Source organism: Thermobia domestica, chromosome 7, assembly GCF_964235325.1.
Source record: "Thermobia domestica chromosome 7, izTheDome1.hap1.1, whole genome shotgun sequence".
Classification (NCBI taxonomy): Eukaryota; Metazoa; Arthropoda; class Insecta; order Zygentoma; family Lepismatidae; genus Thermobia; species Thermobia domestica.
Window position 1 is genome coordinate 85,724,771 of NC_137460.1, and position 14,492 is coordinate 85,739,262.

At 34.0% G+C, this 14,492-nt stretch overlaps 1 protein-coding gene across 5 annotated transcripts in view; it reads left to right on the forward strand.

The window, feature by feature from the left end:
* LOC145690259 (band 7 protein AGAP004871-like) overlaps positions 1-14,101 on the forward strand; it is a 117,256-nt gene extending 103,155 nt beyond the window's left edge. For all 5 annotated transcript variants that reach the window (XM_081764985.1, XM_081764984.1, XM_081764986.1 and 2 more), the window contains 2 exons: positions 5,446-5,611; positions 9,963-14,101. In XM_081764985.1, coding sequence (XP_081621111.1) covers positions 5,446-5,611; positions 9,963-10,064 — 268 coding nt within the window. In that variant the 3' untranslated portion in view covers positions 10,065-14,101. The remainder of the gene's footprint in view (positions 1-5,445; positions 5,612-9,962) is intronic.
* Positions 14,102-14,492: the final 391 nt, after the last annotated feature.

The following is a 14,492-nucleotide window of genomic DNA, read 5'->3' on the forward strand; positions in this document are numbered from 1 at the left end:
TTCCTCATAGCAAACAAGTGAGTTGTGGTTGCTATGACTAAATTTTGCTCCTAATACATGTCATTCTGCTCGCGGGGACGCCGACCAAGTGGCTATGGTACTGTTAAGATAGCTCTGCTACTCTCGGTTTCAAGTGCACACAACAACATATTGCAATACAGGTACATTAACTTACTCCACAAGGGAGACTATTGCCTCTTCGTAACAAGTAAATGAATAGTTTGTATTAAGTTTCCAGGCATAAGCAAATATTTTCTGAATTTAATGCTGCAGTAGTTTCTTTATTTTTTTTACGTTTACAACTTCTGTTGTAAAAATAGATATTATGTTCAGGGAATATTCTGCACACCCCTAACACTCCCCAAATTCCTTACACACATATCTGGGCGTAAAAATATTGTTTTCTTTGAGTTTATGTAAAACTATATCATTATTCTGGGTGCGCACTCTCTTTTATTTCGAACACTACACTAAGTAAAAGTTTCTGGCGTTCTTACTGATTATGTCATGTGATACTACCGTGAATACCGAGATGGTATCAAATAAATCATCCTCAATGCAACTTCTTTGCATATCCTTTCTCTTATTATACCTATATTAAAAATATATACAAGACCAGAGAACAAATTTTGCCCTCTCCTACGAAAAATCGCATGGATTTAAAAAAATAAAGTTAAGAAAAACGAATGTATATTAGTGCGTACTGAATAGGTGCCTGCCTATGAACGTTTGTCTTCTAACTCGAATAATCCAGTGGAATATATGTCATCCACCTTTCATGAGTTCTTTAAGTTTTATGATCATCTAATCACCATTTCATTTTGTCTGCAGTCGATAACGATTTCAAGTTGATTACACCTTTCATAAGTAGCTACCAGGACTGGATCTAAGAAATATTGCGCCCGGGGCAAAGACGTATATCTGCCCTAATTTCTCCCAATTTCGCATCGAAATGGCGCCCCCTACATGCTCTCAACGAGCTGCGCCCCGGGGCAAATGCACCGAATTGACCTTCCCCCCTAGATCCTGGTAGCTACTTACGATGTTCACTACCGTCCTGACTTGAATTATTTTCAAAAAGATACAGCTATTAGGAAATCTTTGAACCAACGAATTCATATCAATGTGCATTTCATTATGTCTTACAAATATAAACTTATGGAAACATAGATTTTACCATTGTACTTCTCGTAAAATTCTAGCCCAATTTGATATATTACATGACTCCCTTCCGATTTAACAATGTCGAACGAGATATAAGATGGTCGACTTCAAGATGGCGACCATGATAAGCATACCCTCAAATAGATGTCTACCTCCTCCCAGTGTCGGTTAATGTGTTTTTGTTTTTCATCCTTTTACCTGTGTTAAAAATAAAATGAAATTTTCAAACTTGAAACACATTGTTATGCCTTATTCTGATCAATCAGGTTTTTGGCCACTGCGGCAGTGTTTATGGACGGAAGCACTTTAAATTTTGTTTACGCTCGTTTCTTGATATTTCACACTTCTCTGCCAAGTTTGGTCAAGAAACTAGATTTCGACATCGATAGGTATACTTGTAAGAGAAGAAAATTATGAAATACTGGTGCAGAACCTCCTTGAAAAATTGGGAAGCACAAGGGTGAAATATGTATTTTAAAATTCATTTATTGTCTCATTTCCACTTTGGCAATGGAGAAACTAAAGCTAAATTTTAGGGATTCTTTTAACAAGTTTAAAATTTTCGGGGGGGGGGGGGGTCCGGGGGCCCTCAGTGTTTGGTAATGTGGGAACTGAAAATGTAATTCTAGGTTCCAACTCTAAATGCCATCGGATGCATAGCTTCCATCTTCATCTACAAAAACAAAACCATTCAACAATTTTATCTGGACAAAGTAGCTTGAGGGCAAGACGTTCTGGCCCTACTTCGCGGGGACGAACCAACACGTCTTCTCTTTTCTGAACTGAACTAAATTAGTTGTTTAAATAAAAAATTTCACAGTCGCTGAAACAAATAGGGCTAGTACGACTGTCCTTCAGATATGATATACTAATATTGCTAGTTGTAGATTTACATATACATAATTTTATATTGAAATCTACTTCGTATAGGTTTAGTCTATTAACTTTCACGCACTATTTAAGTGCACATTCTAATTGCTTCCATTCTGACTGCAAAATCTCTATTAAACTTTGAAATGAAATGATTTTTTTTTTATTTGACATCCCAGGATTTCTTCTAAGGAAATAGATGATTAATGAAAGGGAGTGATTATGAAATTAAATTTAGTGTGCTCTCCCACAGGGAATATGGATCGAGACTATGCATACTACAAGCTCACGCGCTAACCACTAGACCAGCAGGAAGAGCGATATATATATATATATAGGTTCTAGAGACTTTGGTGCAACTTAATTGTAAACGTGGGGCCCCGTACCACCTAAGGCCGGCCCTGCATGGTCTCATCATGTTGCATAACAATGCACGCTCACATGTAGCTCAAAGGATGGGGCAGATTCTCCATGAGTTGCAGTATGAAACTCTTCCTCGCCCGTGGCATTTTTCCATACTTCTCTCGCATCGACCACCACCTTTTCAGACATCTCGATCAGTTATTGGCAAAAGAGAACTTGCAAGATGACCGGACTATGCAACAGGTTGAGGACTAATTCGCATCGCAGTCTGTAGACATTTCTTGTCATGAAATCGTTGATTGAGCAATGACAAAAGTATTTGGCTACTGTCGGTCGGAGACTATTTTATGTACCCATCATCGGAACCACATGACCGACCGCTGGGAATCATTTTCTAGTCTCTTGTGTCGAAGATGCGTACGCTAACATATAGCCACGAGGGTGTTCTTAGAGTATTGTTATTGTTTGGTACCAGTTAACCCTCAAATATATTTTCTTTTTTATTAAAACTCAAAAAGTATTTGAAGTTAATACCTCACGTGCTTAGGATAGGAGAGCGGGTATAATGCTGACCACTTTAACTTCCACCATAGATTAATTCATAAATATAAGTTTCGCGTGATCCTCTTTACTGTCTTTACAAGAGCTATTATTATTATTATTATTATTAATACATACTGTAGATATTAAAATACTATTTACTCGCTACCGTTTTTCAAATCTTATTGCTATTCCTCCTTTAAGATTTCATAATTACAGAAGATACTACATTTTTTCACTCGTGTTAATTAGAATGAACCTTAGCCGTTAGCCCGTGGTTATGTAGAAAGGTAACAAATAAATCTGTAAACACAAACGCTCTTTATGTATAATACCTAAAAGCATTTGCAGAAAAATTAGTTTTTCTTCGTTTGATAATCTTCAAAAATGGAGATGGTGTATATGGTGAGATGATTATTTGAAAACTAACTCAGCCAGTTAAATATATATGGTCATTTGAAAATGTTCTTGTGTCAGTGTTTCGTTTTTGTAGTGTGGCAGCATAAAATTTTGATCCAATATTTAGTACTTGTTTTCGCAATGTTCCATCACTCTAAAAAAATATAAAAGTATACTATTATCACAGAATATATAAATTGTGTGTGACGGATTTTCACAGCTTACTGCAATCTCTTCGCATTCCACGTATTTACTTTTCTTCGCAAAATGTAATGTACTATTCATGAAGTGTTAACTTTCTGCTTTCTACCATATTACAAACCTTATAATTGAAGTTGCTTAGTTTGCAAGATCTTTGCAATTCAAACGTATCACCATCTATTCAGTTGTGATGCAATTTCATGTTAAAATGAGCTGCAAGTTATATGCAGACCATGCAGACGTTAATTTTAGATAATTATTAATATTACAAGTGATATGTTTGTGACCGTGAAGAGAAGGCAATAATATATACAGTCTACTGGTTAACAGTATTTATATATATAAATAAGCTAATATAATAAAAATTAAATTATTATTAATATATTTTTAGCACCATATAAATTCGTTTTCTCTCGAAAACTACACATGAAAATTGGCCCTAAAGCATATATCATTTTCTTTAGCTTAATGTAATGTTTCATGCCTCATCTTCGGACAATATTATGTATGAAGGTCGTCCAGAAAGTAAAGAACACTTTGGCATGGTTAAATAAAACAAAAGATATCAGCACAAAACTTTATTTACAAAGCCACGGGACCTTATTGTACTTTTCTAGGTAATCGCCATAGTTGTCAAGTCATTTGTTATAATGTGGGACAAGTTTTTCAATGCCAATGTTACTGCTTGCTTGAGGTCCTCATCGTTTCCGAACTGTTTTCCACCCAAAAATTCCTTAAGTTTTGGGAAAAAGATTCGTGTCACGTGCTCAAAGCGAAACGTCACTTTTCGTGATTTTTTTCTTAGACACTTTGTTTCAGTTCTTCCGTAACAAGTGATGGCCTCCCACTCCGATCTTCACCATGCACGCTGGTCCTTCCTTGATTAAACACAGTGCGCCATTTCCTCACTGATGCCTCGTTCATTGCACTATCACCGTAAATATTCTTTGTTTGCCTTTGTTTGCGTTCAGTAAACAAATGATACTTCGTACTTCATTCGGCGGGATTTTCGATTGGCGCCACCATTTTGAATCGTTGCTAGAAGAAGTAGCTTGACGGCACAGCATTGAGGTGAAGGAAGGAGCTAATAGCCGCGCACGTGATCGCAGTGGTGGGGGGTCGGCTCCGCGCGCGATGCGCAATTATTGTTCTTTACTTTCTGGATGGCCCTTGTAGTTAAACAACAACAACAAAAAAAAAAAAAAAAAAAGTGTTTATCGGTCGCAAAAGTAATGAAATCTGAAAATGGTCATGAAAATCAAGAGAAGTCACTAAATTTAGCTTTTGGGTCACGATTTTTTTCATCTGTACAAATATAAGTATAGACTGGAAAATTTTGTTTTATAAAACGTCAAAATTCACCACCAAAAAGTCTACGGTCGACTTTAGACGCTACCAAATCGCAAACAAAGCACGCTTCTATCTCATACATGAATGAAAATTCGGCCCAATTCGTACCCAAATTTGCTCTCGAAAATGTTACTAAATTTTATGGTTTGCGACAGAAAAAAGTCACGAAATTTCAATTTTAGAATTTTAGTAGATACCCTGAAAAACTAAAAAGTTTTAGAATTAATCATAATTCGGAGCTATATCTCATTAGCCATACTGTGCACTTCGTCTTGCTAGTGTCATAAGGAAAAGTTTGTTCAGGGTAGATTTCAGTTTCCGTTTCATCGTACCTAGGTAATAGGTGGCGTGGTTAGTGTAGAGCACATTTAAAAAAAAAATACAAAAAGATTAGTTTATCTCACTTTTTCGAAAACTACGCATGTGGATTTTCATATCATTTCAACGAGATCTAATGACTGGTATGTCTCACCTATGTTTTTTAATAAAGCGCTAATAGTATTGTACTAGCTTCTGATATGTTTACATTGGTTAATGTTTTAATTACTTTTCTTTCAGAAAAGATGTAAGGTTACCGGTACAGCTCCAGCGAGCTATGGCAGCTGAAGCCGAGGCAGCTAGAGAGGCAAGGGCTAAAGTAATTGCAGCTGAGGGTGAAATGAAGGCTTCACGTGCTTTGAAAGAGGCTTCAGAAGTGATTGCTGAAAGTCCAGCTGCTCTACAGGTATGTTTTTAAATAGAAATTAGTTAATGGCGTAATAAGAATAGGATACATATTAACAATAAAGTTAAAATGTTATCAGGGGGCGTTCATTATATTGTAATCTTAAAGGTGGTGCAATAGTCATGGGTTGTCGAAACTCAGCCAAACGATTGTATCATTCTTCTTTAGCATAAAAACGAAAATAGAAGTCGCTTTATCGTTCGGTTTAGTAAGTTGTGGAACCTGGAACCCAGCGATGTCTACGAAAACTGCACAACAGTGCTTCTGTACACAGTCACTGTTTCAAAAGTTGCTATTCAACAGTGTTGATTCCAGCACTTCTGCCCTGTCTACCCTCGGCGGTACCTTCTACTTTTGTTTTTATGCTAAGAAAGAATAATGCAATCGTTTCACTGAGTTTCATCATCCCATGTTTGTTGCGCGCAAAGTGTTTTCCAGCACCGCTCTTCCCTTTGTAAATCCGTTGCATTTTATTCCTTGATGTTTTCTTCTTGTTTTTATTCTCCGTAACCAAGATTCATGGGGAGAGTTGAAATCTCATAAATACAAATAGTATTCTGGAATTGCATAAGTCTTTGAGTATAAAGATTTCCGGAAATTCTATCAACTGAAAGATTGGTTGTAATTTGTACTGGAACTATTGAAACTTTTCCTACAATTAGACTTAGGTGCAATTTAAAAACTTCGACTGTCGACCTGGATTTCTGTCTGCGACATAAATACATCTTTTATAGGTTTTTACAGAATAGGATATAGAGTAGAAGGTTTTCTAGGTAAGCTTAAGTTAATTTGATTAGTTATAAGTCTGTTTGATTGTAAAAGAGATATGAAAAAGTCACAAATGTATTATACAAGCAGTGATTTGGGAAGTGAAACTTCAACAAACAAATCGCCGGTCACAAGCCAATATAATCATTTCTTTGATATGAATGGACCAGTTAGCTCCAAATAATTAAAATTTCTGGTAGTTCGAATATTTAAATTTCATCCCGTAATCAACCATGCTTATATATATATATATATATATATATATATATATATATATATATATATATATATATATATATATATAATATGTACACTTCTGGTACATATAAAAAACGTCTTTGAACTCTGATATACGATTGCTTACAGGAACAGAGTATTGTATGTATGCTCACCTGTAAATTGCCTTCTCGGATACTTATGTATCTAAATACTTATCTGTTTAAATACTTACCTGTCTGTAACTTTACCTAATTTTGAGCTGCGCATTGAATTAATTTCTACTTACCTTACGAATAGAATATAATGATATAATTTTAATTTGCCTTGAAGTCATTCAAATGTGTTATATGCAATATTCGATATTTGAAGTGCATCTGAAAAGTAAAATTCGAGAACAACTGTAACAAATTCACAAGATGGATTGATTTATTATAGAAATGACAACTCAAAGGCCTGTGACGTTAGAAACGATTTACAATTCGCATAACGTGCAACGTAATTAAAATGCCGTTCAAGTAGACATTCCTACTGGAAATTTAACCACATTAATCTTAAAATTTTCCGTGTGTATACCCTACGTGGAACAGTAATTCCTACTAGGCCAATCGACTCAGATTTCTTGGCGTCGCCTCGGGCTACATCGGAAAGAAAGCTGCATCGATAACAATTTAACCTCCAATGTTGCGTTGGAGAATATACCTCTTCTATCTCTTCGTTGAGTGGACATCGATTGCAGGATCATACAGTAAAAAATTTGACCCGAGAAAGAAGCATTATTGTTAAAAGAAGTATCATTTAACGACGGGACATTACACAATATTACTTCATTGATCTGATTAGATCAAAGTAATGAGACAAATATAACTGGTAAATATGTGGAAGAAGGAAACATACCTGTAGTAGACACTCCAACATCTTCCTAGTGTAGCATTAAGAACAAGAGATTCACAAATAAGGATAAAATACTATATCATGGTTTATTAGAGGATTTTGATTGTGCTAATTCAAGTAGAAGACCATAGGTTGCCGGATAAAACTGTTAACCATATTCTTGTTAAACAGGAATTTCTAAAGATGATTTTAAAGTTAAAGAAATGGGATAGGTGTGAAATTACTAATAAATGCTACAGGGACACCTTAGTATAAAACAATGAACTTACTTTGTGTATCACTATATATTTTTTTTTCTTTTTATTTGTTATATATAAATATTTCGATCCTCACGGGGAACATGATCACGAACACTTTGCTTCTGCTTGCTGGAAACTATTTTCCCATCCTGTGTTGTTTCTTACTGTCCTGTAAAAGAAAATGAGCACCAACTATTCCAAGAAAAACTTACTTCATTTTTAACACTACATGTCTAATATTTACATCCAGCGACGAATTGAAGGGAACAAAGCAGTTCGTAGTAACGGTTTTTGTATCCTCGGCAAATTATTTCATGATCTTGATGTTGTAAGTAACGTAGCCATTATTTCACAATTTTGCAATAATGACTCGTCGAAAGTCTAGTATTTTGCGCTATCTAAATATAGATATATACTACATTGACTTGACACCTAGTCTTCCGTTCCAAGCGCTGCTATCGGCTGAATGAATTCCACTCCCTTTCGCTACGGCTCTCTCGCTTAGCAAGAGTCGAACCCTTATTGGCTCAATGCGTGAGTGTGAGCTTCAGTTCGCATATTTGCCACGGTTCAAGACATTTTTGGCAGCACTATAGCTGTCTAGCTGATACCCTGTATAGGTCGTGAATTCCATAAATTCTGTGAAAATTTTAAATATACTGTATATTTTAATATCACAGTTTATATTCGATGGAGAAAATCTGACCAATGATTCTGATTACTTACATTTTAGTACATCATCTAGCTTTGTAAATTACGAGGGGTGATCAGGAAGTAACGTTACAAAGCCTTCAGTGAAACGTATATATATACAGTCAATTAGCCAACAGATAGTACATACATTAGGATATTTTTCAACAGTCTCCATATTGGTGGAGGCGCATCGTGGGATGAGTTTGAAGATTCCCTCCTGGTAAAAATCCTGTCCTTTCGTGTTCAGCCACGTTGTCACAAAATGCCTCCTCTCCTCGTCTGAAGCGAAGCAAGAGCCTCCGAGGTGCTCCTTCAAGTGCGGAAACAGGTGAAAGACGCTCGGAGCGAGATCCAGGCTGTAGGGAAGGTAGTCGATGATGTCCCAGCTGTGTTCAAATCTATTGATGCCGTGCTGGGTCGGCCACTTCCCTCCTCGTCGGTGACGTTTTCTCTACCAGCCGCAAACTTTCGACACCATTCTGAGACATGCTGACGAGACATTACAGTCTCTCCGTACAGTCCTCTACCAACTGCCAGTGAATTTCAGTCGCAGTTACATGTTTCGCCCACAGAAACCAAGTAACTGACGGACTTCTTCGCAGATACCAGTTTTCCGCGAGTCACTATGTGTGTTTTGCTACAACTAGCGTCGCAGGTGACGGATGACTGAAATTGCACAGTTGCCAACTCTATATATTATAATTACCGCACACTCCCTCATTCCTCTATAACAGGCGAAACTTCAGAAATATTGAGCATGTAACCTTAGTTTCTGATCTGCCTCTTATAATGCAATGTAATCGGTTCATTTTGAGTAACTCGCATACGAGTTCTTTTGATATGACCAAAAAAAAAAAAAAAAAAAAATGGTAATCCAGTAGGCTATATCTGCTAAATCACAATGGCGCAACTATATTTTATCCTAAATACGGGAACACTGCATCATAGTGCGATTCTTAGTTGAGAATTAACGGCTTCGGATCCCGCATTAAGCAGAAAGTCTATATCTCTCACAGCCTTCATGCTGTAAAGAGACGTTAAACTCCAAACTAACTGAGCCGTCATAAGAAGTAAAGAAACATGTGTCAAAAATACTGATAAAGCAAGCAAGAAAATATTACTAGCCCCTGGTTGTACAATTTCTCCCAGTGGTACAGATTTTTTTTCTTTGCTACTGTGTCGTTACTTTCAGAAGAAAGTCATGCGAAATCATAATAGAGCATGTTAGGTATTTTAACTTCGCAATAGCATGGTAGTATGTATATGGTGCAACTGCAAGAAATTTTGATTTACCACTGTTCTTACATTTTTTTTTTTATGTCGTGTTGAACAGATTCTCGCATATTACCTTCACGAATGTCTTTTCTTATCTGTGTCTTGACAATGTTTATCTCAATTTTTGAGCAGTATATGTACGATACTAAACAACAAGGTGATGAGTACTTGTTTGTCTTTTTTGAAAGCACATTAGAGTTTATAATGATTTATGCTTGGGATTTTATTTGAATCATGCTACAAATAGATGTTATTTGTTATTTCAGTTGCGGTATCTCCAGACACTGAACACAATCTCAGCTGAAAAGAATTCCACAATCATCTTTCCACTTCCAATTGATATTCTGCAGTCATTTATCAAGAAATGAAACAATTAGTAACAAACAAACAAACAAAGAAAAAAAGATTGCCTTTTATCAAGTATTGTATGTGTGTGTTATCAGGGAACTGTATCATTACATTGCAGTTTGTGATTTTACGAATTGCCTTAGCACTTTTAACAACAAACTGTAGTTCAAACTAAAATAATATAAAAACTTGCTCATTCGTGTATGTATTTACGAAAGTAATTAAACAGTATTTACATTAGAAACTTTATGAATAGTGTGTAATTTACACTGTTTAGTAACCCGAAAACAGTGTAATTTTCTTTTTAAGATAATATATTTGTTGTTTTAATTAGCTCACAAAACCCACTCAGAAGATATTGCGAAAAATGTAAGATGGTATAAACTTCATTTTAACATAGTATATAAGGAAATGGCGGATAATAGACTAGATCTGTGAAATGAATGTTTCACATTTTTAAGGGGATTCATACGAAAGTTCACTTATTCTGTCCCTATGTGAGATTTTTCACCCTAGCCTTTGTATCTTGAAAATCACAAAGTGTAGTGTAATGATGTACTTGAAACAGATTGTTTGTCAAGGCAGGAGAAGAAAAAATGAATGTAAACTGGTTGTGTTTCATATACTGTATTGTGAGTAACAGAGTTAATGACTGAAAAATGTTTTACATATATAACTTTTAGTAACATTAAAACTATAAGGTAACAAGAGAAAAATAATATATCAAAAATATGCTTATTATTATAGATTTATATTTACCATATATTATATTACACTTCATAGTAATTCTTTTTTTAAAGACAAATAATAAGAAATGCAAAGAATATATAAATATATTTACCAATTTACAAGGAAGCTAAATACTCTCTCTCTATATATATATATAGATGATGTTTTTTTTTATTTTTATTTTTCAAATTCATCGAGATAAATACTGAAATGTTTCTAATTAAACATCTCGGCCTACTCTAATCTCTTAACGCATTTTATTAGTACGTATAAATATATTGATACGTACTGAAATAGTATAAATTTTACTGTTAACATTTGCTTCTTAAACGAATAATAATAAAAAAAAGTAGCATTGTCGTACTGAGTCACAGAGGAGGAAAGTTCTCACAGAAAGGAATAGAGTGTAAAATAATTAACATCACTATTGAATTCTGGAAATGAATCAGTGATCGAAAACCAATCATCTTTACTACATAACTCGCTACTCTTTTGTAGATTGTTGAGATGACATAAAAAGTGTCCTCAGTTTTTGAAAATACTATGATGCAAATGAACGCTTGTAATTAATACCAAGATAATTGCGCACTATATTTTACCAATTTCAATATTATCTGTGATCGTAATCACACAGATTATAACCAGTTTATATATACACACATGTAGTATGTTATATATATAATATATTATGTAGAATAGATAACATTTTCATAGCCATTTATAATCAAATATTTTTGCACACTTCACTCGTAACCTTCAAGAAGTGTTTTTCTAATAGTGTAAGTTCTATTTTGGAAGGATAGGTCTCATGTACAGTCTGGTCATGTCCCAGAAATAGTTTTTGTTGTATCCGTATAGTTGGAATGGCTAGACAATTGTAAGTACAATTTTCTGTATTTTATTGCATTACTTCAGAATAAAGAACGTTTGTTTATTAATCAACGCATTTACGAGATGTTAACAAGGGAAGTTTGCTTATCAGGAAGAAATCAGTTTTTGACCTAGTCTACAACAGAATGGATGGTATGAAGTGAGTGCGTGTGGAACATCTTTGAAGGATAGTCATACATACATATTAAAATAGACAAATTGGGTAAGATTGCAAGGCAACCAGCTTTTGCTAATTTAAAGAATACAGTTTATGGTTCATGGTAAGTTTTAAAGTAATCATAATGCTATAGAAAGTAAAATAGAAAATTATTTAGTTATGCATGCGTTATAGCTCGCCGAAGTTTGCAAACATATTGCGAGGTTAAATGATGATGTTAAAACTTTAACAATCCATAATTTTAGTATTTATTAAATGTCGTAATCAATAATTTTTAATAAGACTATATAAAAAACCTATGACATCACAATCAAGTTATAGTTACTAAAGTTTGAGCAGCTTCTCGATAAATCTGAGAGTTTTCGTGTAGTATTTTCGTTCTTGTATTTTGTAGGTACTAAAAGTGTCGTTGAGCCTTTGGCAGCCGGCAGGAGTTTAAGCAAACAAGCTTTTATATATACGGTATTTGATATCTTCTTAAGCATTGGATAGAATAAATAATTTGCTGCGGTGAAAGTTAAAACAAGAATAAATTCCTAGAATTGTTCTACTATGCCAGCAGTGACAGTATGGGTTCTACGATCTCAAAAGAACTGCAAGTCGATAGTCCCACAGATATGTGAGAATTATTGATTCCATTAAAACACAAAGAATGTAAACAGTGAAAAGTTCGTCATTGTGAAATTTTCGTGTGTAATATTGTCGTTTGATATAATCCTATGTATTTATTCTAATTATGGTATCATAAAACAGTTATACTTAGTGTAAAAAGTAACTGACTGTAGGTCGACGAGACAGTATCTAGTCTTTTCCACGTGCCAAATGTAAAATTCGAAAAATATCGAAAAACCTCTGCTAGTATAATCTGTATATCAATACTGAAACATTGCGCAACTTCGCACAGCATTGCTCAAATGTTATCGAAAATCTTGATTTATCTGTAGATAGAACCTGAGTTGAGATCGTATACTAATACCTACTAACTTAAGACTTGACAAACTCGAGCGAAGGAGTACTGCACGAAGAAACTCTCGCAAATGAAGATGTAACTGACTCTTTTTTGAGAGAAAGAAATGTTATTAACCAATTTACAATCTAGAGGGAGAATCTAGCCAATGAGAAGTTACATTTTGATTCTCGTATATTCCTCACGTGTGACACCCGTGACAACAATTGAAGGACAATCTATGAGTTCTTTTTTTTAAAAAAATAACTAGCAGGCAATTTTGTTTACACCATAATTACAGAATTGTAATGAATTATTGTACCTTGCTAAGTCTTATAAAATCCAATCATTCAGATTAGTAGTAGTTACATGCATCAAGTGCCATAAATTTTAGAAGTAACGGAAATGTATAAACTTAATTTCTATATATTTTTTGTGTTAACAATATGTCTCAAATCATTCAATTTGTTTTTCAAAACAAAAACTCCGTAAGTTTAACAATTGGATATTCGCTACGTTATCTTGCATTAAAACGTACAGACAATGAAATGAACGTTCTTACCAACCAAATTATAACAATAAATAATGATACAAGATTTTTCCTTACAATAACATTTCTTCCGTGTTATCTTTGGATTTTAAAATAAAATCCATTATTTTGAATATAAATATTGCATATAAAAATACTCTGTGGAGTTCGGTAAAAAAAGAAAAAGAAAAAAAAAACCTTAAGCCTTTCCCTAAAGTAACAAAATCATATTTTAAAAATTGTTGGTACAAAATATGTAATTCGCTTTCTACCTCATTCTTATATTGTTACCTTTGTTAATGGAAGATCTCATTATATGAGCAGTGTTTATTGGAATCGCATGAATTGATTAGATATGAAATTGTTATCGGTTAGTGAAATAGCAATTAGATAATGTTATATTACATTTAATTTACATGATCTAATATTTTTTTAACCTCGTTCTGATGGGTTATGTTTGAAAAATTCAACTAGTAACGTAAAAAATGTCTGTAACTCGTATTTCGACTTTTAAACTTGTGCGACTTCTTTTATTTGAACCTGGAGAATTATGTGAAAGAGTAATAAGAATGGAAATAATGCTAAATATTTTTCTACTATTATTATTATTATTGTTGTTATTTCTGTATAGATAAGAAAAAATAATGTAATATTTAGTTTTAGTGTTCATAAAATGTCCTGATATTAAGCAGATCAGTAAGCTGTTTGGCTATGTGAAGTATAGAAAGTAATGATTGATACGATATTTCCCATGTGTAAACTCTTGTAATAAATTTTGTTTTCTAATAAAATTTACATTACGCAATTGAATATATTCATTTTCACATTATGTGAATAAACTAGCATTTTTGTGTCTATTAGAGAATGGATAGATCAAACTATGTCAAATTTTATTTTGGTCGTACATTCTAACTAACTTTTCTCAATTCGGTACAGTTACATGAATCAAGTTGTTTTATTTCCCAACCCGTACATTTATAATATAGCCTTCTGTTCGATCTGGTGGCTAGCGGAAAAGGGCCACTAAACTTCAATACCAACCTTATAACACCATCTTCTAACTTCTGTTTGCAATTGCATCAAGAAATATGCTTGACGAATAATCTAATCTCTAAGTATGTGCGATCACGTGCGAACGGAAATTAAGTAAGTGTGTAATAGGTAACTATATATTTAGTTTCCTATACTTGTTGTAG